Raw genomic sequence first — 21,513 nt, 5'->3', positions numbered from 1 at the left:
TTTCACCACATTGGCCAGGCTGGTCTTGAACTTCTGACCTCAAGCGATCCACCTGCCTCAGCCTCCCAAAGTGCTGGGATTACAGGCGTGAGCCACTGTGTCCGGCCAACATTTTCTTTTTAAGATGGAGAGACCAACTGGGTGGAGTGGCTCATGCCTGTAATCCCAGCACTTTGGGAGGCTGAGGTGGGAGGATTTCTTGAGCCCAAGGATCTCAAGGATTTCTTGAGATCAAGACCAGCCTAGGCAACATAGTGAGACCCTGTCTCTAAAAAAAAACAGCTGGGCATGGTGGTGTGGGCCGGTACTGCCAGGTACTTGGGAGGCTGAAGCAGGATTGCTTGAGTCCAAGAAGTCAAAGCTGCAGTGAACCATGATCATGTCACTGCCCTCCAGCCTGGGTGACAGAGGAAGACGCTGTCTAAAAAAAAAAAAAAAAGGTGAGGCCTTGAGTTTGTTGAAATGAGAAAGGGACAAAGGTAGTCAGAAAGGAAGGGTTGGAGATTTGAGGTGAGGCCACTTCCGAGCAAGTGGGAGGCAATGGGGTCCTTCAGGCCTGGGCTGGGGACGTTGGCTTGGATGGCAGGGCCCTGTGCCTTCCACTGGGGGAGGGGGAAGGAATGGTGGGTGCAAACACAGATACGTTTGAGGGGGTGGGCAGAAGGTGACCACTCCTTGGTCTCATTTTCCCACCTCCCTAGCCTGGCTCATCCCTACAGGCTTTGCTGACTGGGAGGTTCCCTCATGGGCTATTTCTTCTTCTTTTTTTTTTTTTGAGACGGAGTCTCGCTGTGTCACCCAGGCTGGAGTGCAGTGGTGCGATCCTGGGTCACTGCAACCTCTGCCTCCCAGGTTCAAGCAATTCTCCTGCCTCAGCCTCCTGAGTAGCTGGAATTACAGGTGCATGCCACCACGCCCAGCTAATTTTTGTATTTTTAGTAGAGACGGGGTTTCACTATGTTGACCAGGCTGGTCTGAAACTTCTCACCTCAAGTAATCCTCCTGCCTCAGCCTTCCAAAGTGCTGGGATTACAGGCCTAAGCCACCACGCCAGGCCCCTCATGGACCATTTCTGATCCCTCCTGGCCCCAGCGGCCCTGCTGGGTCTCTGCCAGCCTTACTTAGAGCACAGGTGGTGTGAGCCCTGAGGAAGCCCCACCCCAGCTCCCACCCTGCCTTGGAGGAGCAGGCCAGGCAGGCAGCCCCATGAGTTCACCCAGAGGCTGGGGACAGAGTCCACAGCTGAGGGCACCCAATCGAAACCCGAAGGCAGAAAAGCAGAAGTGCAGGCCTGCTTTCCCCCAATCCCCATGGGTGTGGAAACCCAGGGCCCGCTCGGCTCTTTCACAGAAGCAGCCCTGTGACACGGTAGGGTTTGACAGCTCTGTTCTACAGATGGAGAAGCTGAGGCCAGAAATTCAAGCGGCTGCTCGTCGGGAACCTGAAGTAGAGCCTAGACAAGAGCCCGAGTCTCTGGACTCCAGCTTCACTCTTCTTCCCTTTGAATCAATGGAAGCTTCTGCCCCAAGCCCAAGAAAAGGGTCTCACCTGAAACTGTTAGGTTTGGAATCTCCCCACACATCCATGCAATAAGATGACACTGAGCCAGCTGGGCTGCTCCTGTCTGTAATCCCAGCACTTTGGGAGACCAAGGTGGCGGATCACTTGAGGTCAGGAGTTTGAGACCAGCCTGGCCAACATGATGAAACCCCGTATCTACTAAAAGTACAAAACTTAGCTGGGCATGGTGACAGGCACCTGTAATCCCAGTACTCAGGAAGCTGAGGCAGGAGAATCACTTGAGCCTGGGAGGCAGAGATTGCAGTGAGCTGAGATCGAGCCACTGCACCCCAGCCTGGGTGACAGAGTAAGACTCCATATTATAAAAAAGAAAAAAAAAAAAAAAGATTATACTGAGCCGTGGTGCCTCACCTGGGAGGCACAGTCAAATCACCGAAGGAGGCTTCAAATTAAACACTTTCCCCAGGTCCCAGCCCAAACCACTTCCATCAGCATCTCAGAGGGCTGGGCTAGGCACGGCTCCCCAAAGCCTACTGAGGCCTAAGGCCCAGGACCCTGTGGGGTCACCCCCAGCTCCCCTGATCCTGCCCCTGGACATGTAGCTCTGGGTCAGGACGGGATGGTTAAGGGGAGACCCAGTTTCTGTCCTGGAGAACATGTGTTGGGGGAGGGACCTGTCGTGTGGACATGGCTGAGCTCCTTGAGGCAAAGATCACCATTCTTTCCGGCTCCCCCTCCACCTGGCCTGGGTGGCACAGAGCACACTCACTGAGTCAACAAAGGACATCATGTCCCCTCACCAGCCCCTGAGTCAGTTCCTGGACCAAGTCCTGGTTTGGAGGTGTTCATTTTGCCTCCAGCCCCAGAGGACTGTATCTTCCTAGTACACCTGCTCCTGTCCCAGCACTTCCTATGAGGGTTTGGGAGGGAAGAGTGAGGTCACAGCAGGGAGAGGAGGGGTATTGTGCAGCTGGTTTGTTCTAGAACCTCTCCTGATCCTCCCCCTTGTGCCTCTCAGAGGGATGAGGGTGTGGTGGAGGGAGGCGGACCCCACTGGGGAGCCACTGTGGTCATCACCTCCTCTCGCTGGGGGAAGGGAAGCCCAGACAGGGCCTGAGGGCCAACTTCTGTGGCCAAGAGCAGGCAGGAACTGTGTGAGTTTGTTCAGTCCCTATAGTTTGGGGCTGGAGCTCCCTGGGAGACCTCCATCGTGGGGGCCCAGCTTCCTACTGGGGAAGAGAAGCAGGTGAGATGCCAGGTGAGTTGCTGGCTGCCCATTCTGCAGTCCCAGCCCTGACACTGACACTCCTGGCCCTGGCCACAGGAAGTCCCTGCCCCCCATTCTACCTGCAGGGCAGTGCTGAGGGCCTGAGTTCCACACCTGTCCTCCTCTCTCCCCTCCCCACCCAGCTCCTCCCTGGTGGCTCAGAGTTTCTGGCCTCTCTAGAATTTACAGAGGCTCTTCCTGTCTCTGGGACCTGGTTGTATATCCCTTGGTGACCTGTCATATGCACGCACACATGTGTGTGGTATGTGTGTGTGTGTGTGAGTCCGCATCCCTAGCCTCAGGGTGGGGACAGAGAGATGGGTCAGGTATGTGATAAGCATGAGGCCTCCAACCTTCTGTGATTCCTGCTGTCCTCTGCCCTGGTAGGGAGGAGGGGATTAGTCTACCCCTGGGGTCTGGGCTTCTGAGTCAGGCACAGGGAATGGGACACTGGTACGAGAGCTTTTGCGGGCAGAGCAGGGCATGGGGCCCAGTCTTGCTCCTAGTGTGATCTCTCCAAGTGTCTCATGCCCCACATTCACACTGTGCCTGGCTCTGCTTGGGGTCCTTGTCCCCAGTCCACAATGGGTACAGGAGAGGAAGGGCTGAGGGACACGGCAGGGGAGAAAAACAGAGCCAGGGTGGGGGCCGGAGGAGGAAGAATGGGCCTAGAGTGGGAGGGCGGGGGTCAGAGCCTGACCTGGAAGGGAGGTAGCCTTCAGCAGGGGTAGGCTCGTGGGCTTAGTGCTGCCTGACCCTTAAGCCTGGAGAGGAAGCACTTCTAAGGGAGGAGGGAAGACAAGATGGGCCTATGGGCTCAGAGGAGGGGCTGCAACTTCTCACTCAGGGCATGTGGCTGGGGTCTAACACCGCACACGAGGGGGTGAAGGGAAGAGAGGCCAGGGAGAAGATCTAGTCTTCCTCCTGGAAGAAGCTGGTGCCTGGCCCTCTTCTCTGGGTCCTTAGAGAAGAGGGGACAGGCACGGGCATACTTGTACATGTATGTGGACACGCAAGTGGGAGTGGGCCCATGTGGGCATGCAGGCAGGGGAGGGCATGTGCATCTTGGTGACTGAGTCTGGAGGAGACAGACCCAGGTGGTCAGGTGGGCAGATAGTGGTATGGTCAGAATTCTTCCTGTCCTCCTCGGAGCTGGCACAGTCCAGACGCCAGCTCCCTGTGATATCACATCTGCCCAGACCCCTTCCTCTTTGGGAACCCTTCCCCTCCCCCCACACGCTTCCTCTTTCCCATTACGCCCTCCCTGGGCCTAGAGGGAGTGGACAACCACTCATTGTCCTGTTTCCGCCCCAGGAGCCACTCCAGGCCAGCCCAGGCCCCCAGCACTCAGCACCTCCTCTGCCCGCCCTGTCTGTGCAGTGCGCCCCTCCCCCACAGGCTCAGCTGTGATTCTCTCTGTGCAGTTTGTGCTGTGCCTGGGTCTGGCCCTGATCTTCCCCTGTGCAGCCCACACCATGGCTATGTCTGGGCCTGGGATGCGGCTCACTGGTCATTAGAGCACTGAGTGGGGCAGCCAGCGGTATTTCTAGAAGCATAAAAATATCCCCAATCTAAGGCCCCTCCACCCGACCCGCCCCAACACAAGCAACACTTCCGCAGCCCTGACAGGAAATGGGCTGGAGTCTCAGCCTCCCGCCATCTCGAGGCAACTTCTTGTTTCCCTGTTGCCCTGTGCCAGCACTGGGGTAGTGCCCCCTGGGCTCCACCCCCAAAACCTTCCCAGGGCTCTGTCCCGGCAGCTCGGAGGGGCCAGGATGGTGGACATGATCGCCAAAGTGACTAGGAGGCAGAGTCGAGCCTTGCGGGCACAGGTAGGGGACGCTGGGGTCAAGGGGTGCCCCGTGGACCTCTACCCCAAGCCCTGTTAGGAGCTGCGCGAGCTGGGGCTCAGAGCACGGAGCCTCTTGGAAGTTGGGGCTCATACTTCCTTTTCTCTTTCCTTCTTAGAGGCCCATCCAAGAGGTGGTCAGCTTGGGGCAAGAGTGGCAGGACTGCCACCTGCTTGTGGACAGGGGAGGGAACTGGAGACAAGGGGTGAACCACTGTAAGGAAGTGCCAGGGGGCTGGGCAGCCTGGAGCTTGACAGCCAGGTCCCTCTTGGCTCCTCCTCTGGCCTGGGGTGGGAAGGCGACTTCTTGTCTCTAGGATGCGGCCCAAGAGCCTTTGGCTCTGTGGTCAGGCCCCTGTTTATGAGCTGCATCTGGGTCTTGCTGGACCTCCACGCATGGGAGCAAGGAGGAGGGTAGGAGCGGCAGGTGCTGCTGTAACTCCTTGAAGGCCAGAGGATGTGGAGGGCGTGACTGCATCTGGTCCCAGGAGCTGGTCAGAACCCAGCTGAGGCTCTGCCAGGAGAGGAGGCATCTCTAGCTCAGCACTGCGCGGGGTCTGCAGAGAGTTCTAGAGTTTGAAGGGGCCTGAAGGATGCTGCAGTTCAATGCCCACCACAGGGCTGTGGCTTCCCTAACAGGGAGTAGACTCTGCTCAGTCACCTCCAGCAAGCGTCCCCTGCTACCTCCAGAAGCAGCCTGTGTCTCTGGCAGGCCCAGTCCTCAGAATGCTTCCTTCAGAGGAACGCTGCTCTGCCCCTGCAGCGTGATACCATGTCTTCTCTTCCTTGTGACAGCCCTGTCATCCTGGGGACCTAAACGTCTACCTCCCAAATCTCCTCTGTACCTGCTGGGGATGTTCCTTTGTGTGAAGACCCCATCAGCCTCACTGGCCTGGGACTCCTTGGGGACTCAGCCACAGCCCACAGCCTGCCAAGTAGAAACTCCTGCTCCAAAGAGTCTGCTCCTTATCAGCTCATCCACCCCGGTGGGGCCTTTCAACCCCTGCCCCAGTGGGTTCAGCTGGGAGGATGGCAGGTGTGTCTAGTTCCTCTGCCTTCCTTTCCCTGCTGCTTCCATCCTGCCCTCCCCAGGAATCTCCTGGTTTCTGTGGCTCCAACGTCCTCCTCAGAAAACTCAACTCATTCCAGGCTCTCCTGCCATGTCAGGTGTGTTTGTTGCTGAAACTTGGCATGGGTTAGACTTGTGTACTCAAGCAGTAAGTGTTTGTGGCAGACCTGCTGTGTGCTTCAGGGCATTGGCCCAGCTGCTGGGCGGCAAATGGAATCAGCTACATTATCCTTAGTCTTGCTCTCAAGAAAATCCTGCCTTTTGGGGCAGAGGAGGTGGGCAGATGACTGGACAACTGGCTGCCCACCAAGGCAGAACGCCATTGGGCCCCACCAGAGCAGTGAGCAGAGTGCCAGCAGGTTTGGCCTCTCCCTGGAGAGGCTTGTCAGCTGAGCACCGTGAGACAGCAGGATTTGGGTAGGCAGAGAACCAGAGAAGGGAATTCCAGGCTGAGGGAACGGCTGGAGCAAAGTCATGGAGGTGGGAGGATGCCTTTTCTGTTGGGGGCCAGTGAGAGTCCTGTTGTGGTTGGACTACAGGATGCCACATCAGGGCTGTGGTGGGGGTAGAGAAAGGAGAAGTGGGGTGGAGGGTCCCCTCTCAGCCACACAGGAGCCTAGAGGAAGGGGAGAGGAGCGAAGAACTGATGGGCTGGGATCCCCAGCTCTCTCTGACCCCGGGCACCTGGGGACCAGCACCGTGTAACATCCTCTTCTTTGACAGTGTTTTCCTTTCTTGCTTAGCAGTGATCAGCACTGACATGCTGTCCATTTACTCATCACCCCTGCCATTTACACACAGGTGCACTTGAGTGCCAGCTCTGCTGGGGAGGGATTTGTGTCCCTTTCTTCACTGCTGCATTCCCCGTGCTTCGAACAGCGCCTGGCGCAGAGCAGGCGAATCTTTGTTGGGTGAACGAATGTTCTTCTTTTCCTTATTCTTTTTGTTGTTTTGGCTTGGTTTGCTTTGGTTTTTTAGCATCAGTTTGGTGAAAAATGATTTTTTTTTTCTTTTTGGCGTCTGCCTAAGGCTCAGGGAGAGGCCACCTTGAACAGGTGCTTCCTCTTTCGAGGAGTTTACAGCTTAGTGACGGTGTCACAGTCAGCAGAGGAACTTCTGTGATTTTTTGAAAGTTTTGTAGTACAAAATTTTGAGGCTGCAGGAAAGTTCAAAGAAAACAAAACAAAAATAAACCCCTATAATCACAGTGCTCAGAGGGGACCTCTGTTAGCATTTTGGAAAGTTTCTGAAAAAAAAAAAATTGAAATGTGGAAATCCGCTTTCCCCTGAAGTTTTGTGTATGCTTAGAAAATAGTAATCGGCCGGGCATGGTGGCTCACGCCTGTAATCCCAGCACTTTGGGAGGCCGAGGTGGGTGGATCACCTGAGGTCAAGAGTTCAAGACCAGCCTGGCCAACAGGGCAAAACCCCATCTCTACTAAAAATACAAAAATTAGCCAGGTGTGGCGGCGCATGCCTGTAATCCCAGCTACTTGGGAGGCTGAGGCATGAGAATCGCTTGAACGTGGGAAGCGGAGGTTGCAGTGAGCCGAGATCACACCACTCCACTCCAGTCTGGACGACAGAGAGAGACTTTGTCTCAAAAAAAAAAGAAAAAAGAAAAGAAAATAGTAGTAATACCATGCTGCTGCCTGGGGTTCGAGAATGTAGTCGCCTGTCCCTCTGTGGAGCTGAGGGTGCTGGGCTGAATGTGGGGGCATGGCGATGGCGGGAATCTTGGGAAAAGGCTGGAACCTGGCACCTGAGCTGAGTCCTGACGAAGGAATTGGAGTCAGCCAGGCATAAAAAGGGGTGGAGATGGGCCTGGGCAGGCTGCAAATGAGCCTAGGCCTGGAGGAAACAGCAGGGAAGGTGGGGACCTCTAGCAACTGGTGCTACTGGAGCTTAAAGTTCAAGGCAAGGGGCAAGGAGTGGCAGGAAATAATAGTGGAAGCACAGGCCGGTGAGGGGACTGTCTCTTGTGCCTGGTTAAGGGCTTAGACTTCGCCCTGCAGCCCGCAGGGAGCTCTGAGGTGTGAGTCAGGAGAGCCTCTGTTCTGGGAGGCTTAAACATGGCTAGGTTTATGTTCTATGTGATTGAACCCCCAGCTGCCCTCACTCTCCTTTGGGGTGTTGGAATATGATTCACCTCTCTTTGCCCCTCCATTCTCCAGCCCATCTGGCTGTCCTCTCTCCCTCTCTTGTCTGGAATTGGTTCTGACACCTGCAAACTTCACCTTGAAAAGTTCAGTCCCCAAATCCAGACACGGTACTGAGTCCAGGCCCAGAGCTTTCTGGGCTGGGAGGGAGGTGGGGTGGGAACTTTTAATGGGGCTTTAAGAAAACAGCTTGAACCCGGGAGGCGGCTGTTATAGTGGGCCAAGATTGCACCACCACACTCCAGCCTGGGCGACAGAGCAAGACCCCATCTCAAAAAAACAAAAAAAGAATGCAGCAGGGCCCTGAATGGGCACCACAAACAGGGGCATCCCCCAGGCCACTTCTCAGTTCCTGCCCAACCTCTGACTTGCCTCTGTGAGTACACAGTTGTGAGAACTGGGTTATCAATGTTTTATTATTATTGATAAATAAAATTAATGTAATTGACCTAGCCATCTGGGGCACTGAACACTTCACAAAGCACTTTCAAGAGCATTTCCTCATTCACTCTTCACTACAATTTCCGGAGTGGGCAGAGCAGACATTTTACACCCAGGAAACTGAGGCAGAGAGGTAGTGTGACTTTTCAAAGGTCGCCCAAGGGGCTAAAGCTCAGGGAGAGGCCACTTCAAACAGGCGCTTCCCCTTTCAAGGAGTTTACATATTAGTGATGTTGTCACAGTCAACAGAAGAACTGTGATTTTTAAAAAGCTTCGTTGTACAAAATTTTGAGGCTGCAGAAAAGTTTAAAGAAAATAAAAACAAACCCCTATAATCGCACTGCCCAGAGGGGACCTCTGTTAGCATTTTGGAAGGTTTCTGAAAACACAAAATTCCTCCTTTTTCCTCCCACAGGTGGACGACCCCCCGGAGCCCGTGTACGCGAACATAGAGAGGCAGCCCCGGGCCACTTCGCCAAGCGCCACTGCGGTCCCCCTCCCCAGCCCAGTGTGGGAGACGCACACGGACGCGGGCACCGGGCGCCCCTACTACTACAATCCAGACACGGGAGTTACCACCTGGGAGTCGCCCTTTGAGGCTGCCGAGGGTGCCGCCAGCCCAGCCACCTCCCCTGCCTCGGTGGACAGCCACGTGAGCCTCGAGACCGAGTGGGGCCAGTACTGGGATGAGGAGAGCCGCAGAGTGTTCTTCTACAACCCGCTGACGGGCGAGACGGCCTGGGAGGACGAGGCCGAGAACGAGCCCGAGGAGGAGTTCGAGATGCAGCCGGGCCTGAGCCCTGGCAGCCCCGGGGACCCGCGGGTGAGGGGCAGGGCCAGAGTGGGCGGGTCTACCTCTGAGCTCCTCTGATCCTGCCTCCTGCTCCCAGAGGCCCAGGGACACACGGGTGAGGGGTGGTGATGGGTGGGCAGGGCTACCTCTGAGAGCCTTTGACTCCTTCTCCTGCTCCCACAGACCCAGGGACCCCTCGGTGAAGGGCGTGGCTGGAGTGGGCGGGGCTACCTCTAAGCACTTCTGACCCCGCCTCCTGTTTTATAGACGCGGGGAGCACAGGCTTGGGACAGGGCTGGAGTGGGCGGGGTTACCTCTGAGTGCCTCTGACGCCTTCTGCTCCCACAGCCCCAGGGACCAGAGGGTGAGGGGCGGAGCCAGGGTGGGCGGAGCTACCTCTGAGTATCTCTGACTCTACCTCCTGCTCCCACAGCTCCAGGGACCAGAGGGCAAAGGGGTGGGCCTGGTCCAAAACGGCAGGGCTAGCGGGCAGTACTGGCCATCAGAGCCTCTGACTCTACCTTCTGTTCCCCGCAGCCCCCCACCCCTGAGACGGACTACCCCGAGTCACTGACCAGTTACCCCGAGGAGGACTATTCTCCCGTGGGCTCCTTCGGTGAGCCCGGCCCCACCTCTCCCTTGACCACACCCCCCGGCTGGTCTTGTCATGTCAGCCAGGACAAGCAGATGCTCTACACCAACCACTTCACCCAGGAGCAGGTAGGCGAAGCGGGCAGATGGACCCGGCCAGCCTCGGAGTCCTCCCCACAACCTTCCTCACTAATAGGTCGCCTGAGTGCTCTAAATTGTAGCTCCCACAAAGAGCCTAAACCCGTCAAACGCATCACCTGCACCTGCCCCTCCAGACTCCCTGGTGCTGTCTTGGAACCTGGTTGGAGGGCACCTTTTCCTCCCTTCTCATGAGCAGGGCGGGAGGCCCTGACCGTTCCTCTCTCCACAGTGGGTGAGGCTGGAGGACCCTCACGGGAAGCCATACTTCTACAATCCAGAGGACTCCTCCGTTCGATGGGAGCTGCCCCAGGTAACAACCTGGGGAAAGGGGGGTGCTGGGGAGAGAGGAAGAGATCACATACGACTGTGTCTTTCTCCCCAGGTCCCTGTCCCTGCCCCTCGAAGCATCCATAAATCCAGCCAGGATGATGACACCCCAGCCCAGGCCAGCCCTCCAGAGGAGAAGGTAGGGAAGGAGCCATTGAGGTCCTGGCAGGACCACCACAGTAGCATTGGGGGGCTTCTGGAGGTCTGGGAGGAGGGACTGGGCGGGACATATCTGTCTTCCCCATAGGTCCCTGCAGAGCTGGATGAGGTTGGGAGCTGGGAGGAAGTCTGTCCTGCCACAGCTGCTGTGAGGGTAGGCATCACCCCCTACCCCCAGCCAGGTGGTGGGGCTGGCGAGGAGGGTTCAGTGGGGCCATGGGCTCAGACCATAGAGAGTGGCAGCTGAGCAGGTGACCAGCCTCTACTCCCCATAGCTCACCCCTTAACTACCCACTCTTGCACCTTCTCTCTCTTTTCTCTCTTAGACCAAGACGTTGGACAAGGCAGGGGTGCTCCATCGCACCAAGACGGCAGAAAAGGGAAAGCGGCTCCGGTGAGAGCCCATCTACACCCAGGCCGGGGCAGGGTGGGCCTTGGTGATGATGTTCACTGAGCACTTCCTATACGCCAGGCTCTTGTTAATCCTCACAACAATTTTGTGAGTGGTCCTCTGTGGACATGAGACACTGAGAGATAAAGTGACTTGCTCAAGGTCCTTTGGCTGCTAGGTGTTAGAGTCGGGATTCTAACCCTCATAGTGGGGTGCCCTAGCCTGTGTTCCTAAGCTCTGACTTGTTCCTGGGGTAGGAGGGGCCCTCAACCCAGGACCAAATCTAAGTTCTGCCACCCCTACTTCCCCACCCCCACCTAGGAAGAAGCACTGGAGTGCCTCCTGGACTGTGCTGGAGGGTGGTGTCCTGACATTCTTCAAGGATTCAAAGACCTCAGCTGCAGGCGGCCTGGTAAGGCCAGGCCCTCAGGGCAGGGACCACCCCATCTGCTTTTATTTATTTATTTATTTATTTATTTATTTATTTTTGAGACAGAGTCTCGCTATGTCACCCAGGCTGGAGTGCAGTGGTGTAATCTCGACTCACTGCAACTTCTGCCTCCAGAGTTCTCCTGCCTCAGCCTCTTGAGTAGCTAGGACTACAGGCGTGTGCCACCATGCCTGGCTAATTTTTGTGTTTTTAGTAGAGATGGGGTTTCTGTTATGTTAGCCAGTCTGGTCTTGGTCTCTTGACCTCAGGTGATCCGCCCACCTCGGCATCCCAAAGTGCTGGGATTACAGACGTGAGCCACTGTGCCCAGCCCCCATCTGCTCTATCTAATCTGGCTTGGAGATGACGATGTCTGAGAGAGTGGTTCATGAGTGTCAGAGGAGCTGGGCCTTGCCAGGAAGGGGGTGATGCTGGCAGCTTCACTCCAAGACAAGTAGTTTTAGCCCGCTGGAGATGGGGAACAGTCTTGAGGGTGGCCAGCTCCAGCCTGGAGGGCAGGGAGGCTGGGGGCGGGCATACCTGCTTGCAGGGATGCAGACTGCGCTCCTTTCTTGTCCTCCCCTGGATGGGTGGACAGCAGTGGACAGGCCAGCCAGCAGGCTCTGTGGTTAAGAAGCATCAGGGTCTGGGTTCAGGAACCCCTGGGGCTCTTTTCCCCAGAGTTGTTTCCTGGCCATGCCATAGACCCCATCCTATTCCTAGGGTCAGAGTGCCACAGCAGACACATCTGAGCTGAGGGCTCCCTGTCACCTTCCTCCCTCTCCCACAGAGGCAGCCTTCCAAGTTTTCCACCCCCGAGTACACAGTGGAGCTGAGGGGGGCCACTCTCTCCTGGGCCCCCAAAGACAAATCCAGTAGGAAGAATGTGCTGGAGGTAAGTAGCCGGGGTGGGGAGAAGGAGGGAAGGGGCTTAGTGATGCCTGTCAGCCCTCTGACAACTGTTGACCTGGAAATGACCTGGGGGTTTTTGACCCTTAATTCCCTATGAGCCAACATTGAGTGCAGCTTTTGGCTGTATTAATAGAGGTAGGAATCCAGAGCCAGAGAGGTGATATTGGTGCAGTTGTTGGCAGTGCTCTGGGATCCTTACTGTAGGCAAGCCCCAAGAAGGAGGACCTGGGAGGAATTGGGGCTACCAATTCTTGGGGCTCAAGGCCAATGCTGGCCCCCAACCCCAGGGGACCTGTCCTGTGTTTCTAACATCACAGATTCTGCAGTTCCCTCTCCAGGAGATGAGTTAATAATAATCCTTGCCCTGGAGGGTGGTGAGGAGTAGGACCTCTGGGAGAGGAAATTCTCCTGCCTAGAATGGCAGCCCTCATCCCAGCCTGAGAGAGACAGGAGGCTCCGTGTCCTTGGCTGCTTACTGTGACAGGCCTGGTTGGAAGACCTCTTTCTCCCCAGGTCCCCTTCCCTGCCCCATTTCTGACTGGACTGCATCCCCAGTGAGTAAACCGGGGCAGTGGAGAAGACTACCATGCTACCCCCTCAGGAAGGGAGAGAAGACCCAGGAAGGTACTCCCAGTGCCACACCCTTCACTGTCCACATGTTGTCTTGTTTGTAAACTACTCTTACCCTGACCTCAGTCCCTAGAAGGTTTGAGGCAGTTCACAACAGAAACACATGTGGTGAACTGGCAAATTTACTGAAAAGCCAGGACCACAGAAAACAAGTAAGAGATGGGACTCAAGATGGAGAGGAATTAGGGGGAGATGATGTACTAAGGTGGTGGTTACTGAGGAAAATTTAGCTCTGACTTTGCTGCTAGGTGAGGTGAAAAGAGAAGGGCTATCATGTGCATGTCTCTTTGTTGTTGAAAAAATAATAAAACCCACCTAGATGTTGAGGGAATCAAAGGTTTTTCCTAAGGCTTCACTCTTAAATTTCTTGTGTGTAGCTCCATGAACATGGGATCTAGAAGCACGCGGCAGGTACCCTGCAAAACAGCTCCAGGGAGGTTTAATTCAAGATCTGGGGCTGCTTCAGGTAGCATCATTATGATAAGGCCAAGAGTGTGACCTCATGTCTGAGCTCAGAAAAAGCAATTCTGCAAGGAACCTGAGTGCGTCGTTTCGTGATTATTCACCAAGCTCCATTCAGTTCTAGAGCCAGGATATCTACAAAGCAAAGTTGGAAAACTGGTTTCATCTCATGAGCTACTCTGATGAGTAGGTCTGGAGTCTTGTGGGGTTTCGTTTTTGTTTTTATTTTTTGTTTTTGTTTTTAGAGACAAGGTCTTGCTCTGTTGCCCAGCCTGAAGTGCAGTGGCACAGGTCATAGCTCACTAAAGCCACAAGCCCCTGGGCTCAAGTGATCCTCCCACCTAAGGCTTCCAAGTAACTAGGACTACAGGTGCATTCCATCACATCTGGCTAATTTTAGTCTTTATAGAGATGGGGTCTCACTATGTTGGCCAGGCAGGTCTCAAACTTATGGCCTCAAGTGATCCTCCAGCCTCAGCCTCCCAAAGGGTTGAGATTACAGATGTGAGCCATGGTGCCCAGCCTGGAGCCTTCCTTTTTTTTTTTTTTTTTTTTTTTTTGAGATAGGGTCTTGCTCTGTCACCCAGGCTGGAGTGCAGTGGCACCATCTCGGCTCACTGCAAGCTCCGCCTCCCGAGCTCATGCCATTCTCCTGCCTCAGCCTCCCAAGTATCTGGGACTACAGGTACCCACCACCATGCCCAGCTAATTTTTTGTATTTTTAGTAGAGATGGGGTTTCACCGTGTTAGCCAGGATGGTCTCGATCTCCTGACCTCGTAATCCACCCACCTCAGCTTACCAAAGTGCTGGGATTACAGGCATGAACCACTGCACCCAGCCGCCTGGAACCTTCTTGAGAAGAATTCTGAAGGCTTCTCTGGGCTTGGCAGGGTAGAGTTCTGTGATCAACTAACAATATCTGCCATGGTGTTCAATTGAGGAGTGACATCACCTTTATTATTATTATTATTATTATTATTATTATTATTATTATTATTATTTGAGACAGAGTCTCACTCTGTTGCCCAGGCTGGAGTGCAGTGGCGCAATCTTGGCTCACTGCAACCTCTGCCTCTTGGGTTCAGGTGATTCTCCTGCCTCAGCCTCCCGAGTAGCTGGGACTACAGGCACCTGCCACCACACCCAGCTAATTTTTTGTATTTAGTAAAGACAGGGTTTCACCATGTTGGCCAGGATGGTCTCAAACTACTGGCCTCAGGTAATCTACCCACCTTGGCTTCCCAAAGTGTTGGGATTACAGCCATGAGCCACCATGCCCGGTCTGAGACATCACCTTTGCTAGGCATGTTTCTCCCCTTACTTTGAGGGCTAGGGATATCCTTCAAACAGTTCTCGATGAAGGTCTTCACTGATGGGCTTTTGATGAAAGTTAAAGAATAGGGCTTTCTGAGTTGTCTTTGCTGGCAAGGACTGGAAGGCAGGTGCTGCTCAGGCCAGTGGGAAGGTGGGCAGGCCTGAGTGGAAATCAGGAGCCCCTGCCTCCTGGTTGACTGCTGGCCATCCTCCCTCTGTGCAGGGTGGCCTGTAGGCAGCTCCAGGGTTTTCCTCAAGAGACAGCCCCAAATTTTATATCATTCAGGATGGATAGCTTTGTTGGACCCAGGAAATTTTCATAGCAGGTCTTCCTAGTCACCCCAAAGTCAGAGAAAACTTCAGCAACAGTCCCCTGAAAGCTGCTAGCATTTGCCTGTGCAGTCAGCAGGATAAATATTTTGTTAATTTGTTTGTTCTTAGAGATAGGGTCTTACTGTGTTGCCCAGGCTGGAGTGCAGTGGCCTGATCGTAGCTCACTGCAGCTTCCAACTCCTGGGCTCAAGTGATGCTGCCGCTTCAGCCTCTTGAGTAGCTGGAAGTATAGGTGCACACCAGCAAGCCTGGCTAATTTTTAAATTTTTTTCTAGACATAGAGTCTCACTATATCGCCTAGGCTTGAACTCCTGGTCTCAGGGACTCCTCCCACCTTGCCCTTCCAAAGCACTAGGATTATGGGCATGGCTAGGGGTGAATATTTTGTGAAATACATTGCTATGTAATGATACAGCTTTGCCTTCTATATGAAACTTGCAAATGTGAACTGATTATGTTTTGAGAGAGCTGCCAAAAATCATGGCTATTGTTTTAGAAGTGTTGTCAAGCCATTCTCTGAGGTAATCTTGAGCAGGGCTCTTGTCTGCTTTGATTAGAGTGAGGCTGTGTTATCTGCCTCTTGAAGGTTTTCTATCCTTTGCAGGGGAGGGCTAGGGGATGCGATATGCCATTTTCTTTTCTTTTCTTTATTTTTTTTTGAGACAGAGTCTCGTTCTTTCGCCCTGGCTGGAGTGCAGTGGCGCAATCTCGGCTCACTGCAACCTCTGCCTCCCAGGTTCAAGCGATTCTCCTGCCTCAGCCTCCTGAGTAGCTGGGACTACAGGTGCATGCCACCAGGCCCAGCTAATTTTTTGTATTTTTGGTAGAGGCAGGGTTTCACCGTGTTAGCCAGGATGGTCTCAATCTCCTGACCTCATGATCCGCCCGCCTCAGCCTCCCAAAGTACTGGGATTACAGGCATGAGCCACCGTGCCCAGCCTCTTTTTATTTTAAAAAGCAGTTTAAATAGTCTTCAAGTATAAGTTTTAAAGGACAGCCAAAGACAGTCCACTCTAATTCTAGAAGTTGTGTCCTGGGGTCTGAGACAGTTTCTGTTGTCTCTGACTCTCACTGAATCGAAAGGGCAGGGTTGGTGTGAGCTGTTGCAGCTAAACATTCACATTAACCTGGAACACTGGGTCCTCAGAGCCAGAGGCTGATGAGGGATCCATCTAAGCTGCCATCCAACTCAGAGAGGGCTTTGAGCATCAGTCCTGCGGTGGCAAGTTTCCATCTGGTGTTTTGTTTAATTTATTCTTCATGATGAAGTGAGCTAACAGAAGATGTGCTGCCCACGCTGAAGTGTGGGAAGTGGTGGGAACTCCTGGCTGCAGAAGGTGGGACAACGTTTCTGAGTCCTCAGTGTGTGTATGGGGAGGGGCAAGGGGAGACCTTGCTTTCTCTGGGATCAGCCATGATCTGCTTTCAAATCCTCGCTCCCTCTTTTCACTGTTGCTTCTAATAGACAGGGGTCTCAACATAGGAAGTTTCTGGGGTTTTTTTGTTTGTTTGTTTTTGAGATGGAGTCTTGCTCTGTCGCCCGGGCTGAAGTGCAGGGGCGTGATCTCAGCTCACTGCAACCTCCGCCTCCCAGGTTCAAGCAATTCTTCTGCCTCAGCCTCCCAAGTAGCTGGAATTACAGGAGCCCACCATCATGCCCGGCTAATTTTTGTATTTTTAGTAAAGATGGGGTTTCACCATGTTGGCCAGGCTGGTTTTGAACTCCAGACCTCAGGTGATCAGCCTGCCTCGGCCTCCCAAAGTGCTGGGATTACAGGTGTGAGCCACCGTGCCTGGCCTCACATAGGAATTTTCTTTCACCTAGTTTGCAGGCCAGTGCTCTGCATGAGGCCTGCCACGTTCTGTGGTTTGCAGGGAGGCAGGATGGGGGAGGGAAAGTGTACCAGACAATTGAGCCATGCAGCTCTGTGCTCATCACTCACTAGCTGTGTGCCCATGAAGAAGCAGCTAAAACTTGCTGAGCCTCAGTTTGCTCATCTGTAACACAGAGATGCTGTCACCCACTGCTTTAAGCGAGGCAGAAGATCCAACACTTGGCCTGGGGTGAGGCCCTTGCTCCATTAAGCTCTGAGTGCCTACCCCCAGGGCAGACCCAGGGTACCAGAGATGACCCAGTGACTTGTGTCCCTCCAGCTGCGGAGCCGAGATGGCTCGGAGTACCTGATTCAGCATGACTCGGAGGCTATCATCAGCACCTGGCATAAGGCCATTGCTCAGGGCATCCAGGAGCTGGTAAGCAGAGCCCAGAACCTCTAGGGGTGGTGGGGAGGTGGTGGCCATTATGAGTGGGGCCCTCTGCTCAGGCTCAGGGAGCTCTAAGGTACCAGTGGGTAACGTAAATGCAGTCCCCCACTAATGGCTGGGATGGCAGGGTAGGCTGCTGAAGAAACTGCCTTCTGTAAGTCTGTGAATCCAGCCCTGGGGTTGGCGCTGCAGGAAGACTCTCCAGGTGACGGTAGGGGCACATTCTAAAGGAATTTCCCATTTCACGGGAAGCAGAAGGCCAAATACATACTCTGCAAGCCAACCAACGGCAGGCTGAAACTAGCAGATAAAATGTTAAAGGATTGATTTTAATAGTCGACCATTTTTTTAAGGCTCAAAATACCAATTGCATAAGTAGAGCTAGGACAGGGGCTTTCTGACAACTACTGACCTGGAAATGACCCAGGGCTTTTTGACCCTTAATTCCCTATGAGCCAACATTGAGTGCAGCTTTTGGCTGTATTAATAGAGGTAGGAATCCAGAGCCAGAGAGGTGATATTGGTACAGTTGTTGGCAGAGCTCCAGCCACAGCTGGAGGTGCAGGCTCAGAACTGGGAGCCACGTATTGAGGAATGCTGACCTAGTTAGAGAAACTGAGGAAAACAGAGGAAGAAGGCTCCAGGTGGGTAGGGGTTGCCAGGATAGGAAGGGGTGTGGGAGAACAGGATGACTGTCTCTGCACCTTAAGGGCTCCACGCAGCCAAGGGAGGTGAATGTTCTCAGGCTCACTGGTGGAGATAAGGAGAGTTAACCTGGTTAAGGGAAGAGAGAACTCTTCGCTGAGGGTCTCCAGGCCATGACTGTTGGGAGTGCATTTCGGGTCCCTTGCCCCATCCTGGAAGGACCCGCAGCTGGCTCAAGGCCCCACCTTTCTGAGGCTATGGGAATCCAGTCCGCAGATCTGCCCCCAGAGGAGGAGAGCGAGAGCAGCAGAGTGGACTTCGGGGCGAGTGAGCGCCTGGGAAGCTGGCAGGAGAAAGAGGAGGACGCGCGGCCGAATGCAGGTGTGAGCAAGGCAGGATGGGCTGGGGGCTCCCAGGAGACCTCTCCTGGGGAATGATGATTGCTGGGGCCTGCCTGGCCTGCCCCGGCGCTGCTTCCTGACTCAGTCCTGCCTTCCCCCGCGGCAGCCGCGCCCGCCCTGGGCCCCGGGGGCCTGGAGAGCGACTTGAGCAAGGTCCGGTACAAGCTCCGCAAGTTCCTCCAGAGGCGGCCCACACTGCAGTCGCTGCGGGAGAAGGGCTACATCAAAGGTACCCGAGGCCTGCGGGGGGCAGGGACCCGGGAACTGGGACGGGGCGCAAGCTGGACGGGAACTGACGAGCCTCTCCCCTAGACCAGGTGTTCGGCTGCGCGCTGGCCGCGCTGTGTGAGCGCGAGAGGAGCCGGGTGCCACGCTTTGTGCAGCAGTGCATCCGCGCCGTCGAGGCCCGCGGTACGTGCGCTGTGGGGGTGAGGGAGGCAGGCATTGGGGTGCCCGCAGGTCTCCTGCCAGGACTGCAGGCTGAAGACCCCTGGATGGAAGCAGGGTCCAGGGGGGAAAGTACGGGAGGCCCCGACTGGGAATCATAGCAGGGACCCGTAGCCCCACCCTACCTCCACCCCCGAACCTGGGATCAGCTCCTCCCTCTGCCCCAGGGCTGGACATCGACGGGCTGTACCGCATCAGTGGAAACCTGGCCACCATCCAGAAGCTGCGCTATAAGGTGGACCATGGTGAGGCCCGTCCCCACCCCCTGCCCCAGAGCCTGAAGGCGCGAGGGGTACTGACCTCCCTTCCATCCTCCTCCCTTCCTCTGGCACAGATGAGCGCCTTGACCTGGATGACGGGCGCTGGGAGGACGTCCACGTTATCACCGGCGCCCTGAAGCTCTTCTTTCGGGAGCTGCCCGAGCCCCTCTTCCCCTTCTCGCACTTCCGCCAGTTCATTGCAGCCATCAGTGAGCACCTGGGGCGGGTGGGGCGGATGGGGTAAGGGGCGTGGCGGGCCACCCCTTTAGCAGGCTCCCCTCGCCCAGCCGCCACCCCCTACCTCCAGTTCCGACTCCCTCCCTCTAAACCTTCCTTCACCCAGAGTTGCAGGACCAGGCCCAGCGCAGCCGCTGTGTGCGCGACCTGGTGCGCTCGCTGCCCGCTCCCAACCATGACACTGTGCGGATGCTCTTCCAGCACCTCTGCCGGTGAGCCAGAAGTGCCGCGCGGGAAGGGGGAGGCAGGTCCCGGCTGGAGCCCCCCGCGCCTCCCCGCAGTTCGGAGCCCTGATCCCACCCACCCCTGCCGCAGGGTGATCGAGCACGGCGAGCAGAACCGCATGTCGGTGCAGAGCGTGGCCATTGTGTTCGGGCCCACGCTGCTGCGGCCCGAAGTGGAAGAGACCAGCATGCCCATGACCATGGTGTTCCAGAACCAGGTGGTGGAGCTCATCCTGCAGCAGTGTGCGGACATCTTCCCGCCGCACTGACTGCGGGCCTGCGACTGGGGCGGCGGCCAAGGGCCTGCCACACAAGCTGGGCGGCGGAGGCCACGCGGCCCGGCCTTCTCTCTGGGACCTTCCGCCAGCGCACAGCCGCAGGCAGGTGTGACTTCTGCACCCTCGGTTTTGAGGGTACGGTGACCCCTAGTGGGCAGTCTGCAAAATGTGATTCCTTCCCCCAACTCCTCATCACCCCTGCCACCCCTCTCCCCTCCCCCCTCCCCCGCACCCGTCACGTCCTATTTGGGGTTAATTAGGTTTTTTTCTCTATTGCATCGCTCCTACTGTGCGTGCGCGATAGGGTGTGTGGGGGTGACAGTTGGAATTTCTGGAATGGTGGATGCTGGGGGGAGGAGTTTGGTGGGGGGCTTCCTGGCTGCTTTCTGGCCCTCACCTCGTGGAGGCCTTCACAGAGACCCTGTGGACCCTGTGCCGGCACTGTCCAGTCATGAAGCAGCTGTAACCACTTCCCTACTGTGGAAATAGGACTGACCCAGTGTGGGCGGCTGAAGCTGTCCTCCTCAGGCCTCAGGGATGACCTCCTGCCTGAGCCTCTCGCAGGCTGGCTGTGCGCCAGTTTCATCTGCTTTTCTGTTGGGGATACCGGGCCTCTGCTGTCCCCGACCCACTGGTATTCTGTGCTAGGCTTCTTCCTATTCACCAAGTGCGCACCTCGCATCTGCCACTCATGGCATGCACCAGTTCCACACACAATCCCATTTTACAGACGAGGATGCTGAGGCCTGCAGCCGCAATGTGACTTGCTCAAGGTCCAGTTAGTGACCTCACTCCCCATAAAAGGCTCCTCCCACACCAGAGCACCGCCTGCGTAGGGGGGAAATCAGTCCTTTCAGCTACCACCCTCCAACCTTTGGGCCTATGCGAAAGGAAAGGAACTAAACTGAGTGTTTTCTGTCTGGACCTGGGGAGGCCCCTGAAGGCAAAGAGGGAAACTGCCCCAGCTGTTCTGTCCTAGAGGAGGGGGACGTAGCCCTAGCAGGAGCTCCCAGCCCCTTTTGGCAGTCTGACACACAAGTATGCCCATCTGGGGCCCGCTTTGCCATGAAGAGCTGGGCAGGCCTGCAGGGTGTGGGGAAGGAGGACACAACCTCAAGAAAGGAAGCATGAATCCCAGGGAACAGCGGGTCCCTTCCCTCCTCAGACACAAGCCACCTCAGCTTGTGGCTCTTGGCCCCCAGCCCCTCCCACCCACCTGTTCATTTATTCAACAGACAATGACAGCTCATATTTATTGGACATTAGCACCATGCCAAGCATTTAGCTTGGATTATCCCATTTGTTTCTCACAGCCGGTATTTATTATCCACTCTTCTGTGCCAGGTGCTGTGCTCTGGACAGGGGCACTGCACGGGCTGCCTGCCCTGGTGGAGCTTGTGGTCTGACGGGTGAGGCTGACCCAAGCCCACCTCACTGCCAGCAGGGCCAGGGCAAGAGTACACACGGGGGCCTCATACCATATGTCTAAATATTTAAAAGTTATCAATCAAGCTAACAACTGTTAAATAAAATATGTTCTATTCTCCTACTTTGACAAATGTGTCTTGATAATGACCTGGAAGGCCAGGTTCTAATTTAAAAGTCTTTGACTTTTCCAAGTTCCATGCCCCAATGTGGTGGTAGGAGAAGGCCAGGCTCTGGGCTCAGCCTTCCCTCTCATCTTCCCACCTATAGAGCCCTCCTCCCCCAAGCAGAGGCTCACGGGCTCATACGTGGACATTGTAGTCTGTGTGTGCAAACTGCCCATAACCCCTGCAGCCAGCTGCCACTTGGCTACCCCACTGGTGACTTAGTCCACCCTTGAGGGGATGGGCTTGGAGCTATTTGGGGAGGGCATGCTGGGGCCCCATGTATCAGAAGCATGTTCTAAAGGGAGGGTCCAGGCTTCAAGAGGGCCCCCCAGATTCCTCATCCTGTGGGGAGGGCCACAGGCACAAGAGCCTTG

The 21,513-nt window shown here is 55.4% G+C and overlaps 1 protein-coding gene across 4 annotated transcripts in view; it reads left to right on the top strand.

Moving 5' to 3' along the window:
- Positions 1-21,102, top strand: part of ARHGAP27 (Rho GTPase activating protein 27) — a 38,842-nt gene extending 17,740 nt beyond the window's left edge. Inside the window, exons 1-18 of one of the 4 annotated variants that reach the window (XM_030923757.1) lie at positions 3,646-4,620; positions 5,433-5,673; positions 8,722-9,129; positions 9,637-9,819; positions 10,061-10,141; positions 10,214-10,297; positions 10,406-10,471; positions 10,644-10,711; positions 11,030-11,120; positions 11,929-12,033; positions 16,945-17,043; positions 17,970-18,081; positions 18,208-18,330; positions 18,414-18,512; positions 18,716-18,793; positions 18,883-19,017; positions 19,152-19,257; positions 19,361-21,102. In XM_030923757.1, coding sequence (XP_030779617.1) covers positions 9,088-9,129; positions 9,637-9,819; positions 10,061-10,141; positions 10,214-10,297; positions 10,406-10,471; positions 10,644-10,711; positions 11,030-11,120; positions 11,929-12,033; positions 16,945-17,043; positions 17,970-18,081; positions 18,208-18,330; positions 18,414-18,512; positions 18,716-18,793; positions 18,883-19,017; positions 19,152-19,257; positions 19,361-19,538 — 1,650 coding nt within the window. In that variant the 5' untranslated portion in view covers positions 3,646-4,620; positions 5,433-5,673; positions 8,722-9,087 and the 3' untranslated portion in view covers positions 19,539-21,102. Of the gene's footprint in view, positions 1-3,645; positions 4,621-5,432; positions 5,674-8,721; positions 9,130-9,636; positions 9,820-10,060; positions 10,142-10,213; positions 10,298-10,405; positions 10,472-10,643; positions 10,712-11,029; positions 11,121-11,928; positions 12,034-16,944; positions 17,044-17,969; positions 18,082-18,207; positions 18,331-18,413; positions 18,513-18,715; positions 18,794-18,882; positions 19,018-19,151; positions 19,258-19,360 lie in introns of those variants that run through there. The other 3 variants (XM_010383624.2, XM_030923755.1, XM_030923756.1) reach the window with 3 other exon arrangements.
- Positions 21,103-21,513: the final 411 nt, after the last annotated feature.

This window comes from Rhinopithecus roxellana, chromosome 19 (genome assembly GCF_007565055.1).
Source record: "Rhinopithecus roxellana isolate Shanxi Qingling chromosome 19, ASM756505v1, whole genome shotgun sequence".
Classification (NCBI taxonomy): Eukaryota; Metazoa; Chordata; class Mammalia; order Primates; family Cercopithecidae; genus Rhinopithecus; species Rhinopithecus roxellana.
Note: the sequence above shows the minus strand (reverse complement) of the source record. Positions and strands in the feature narration are given on the sequence as shown.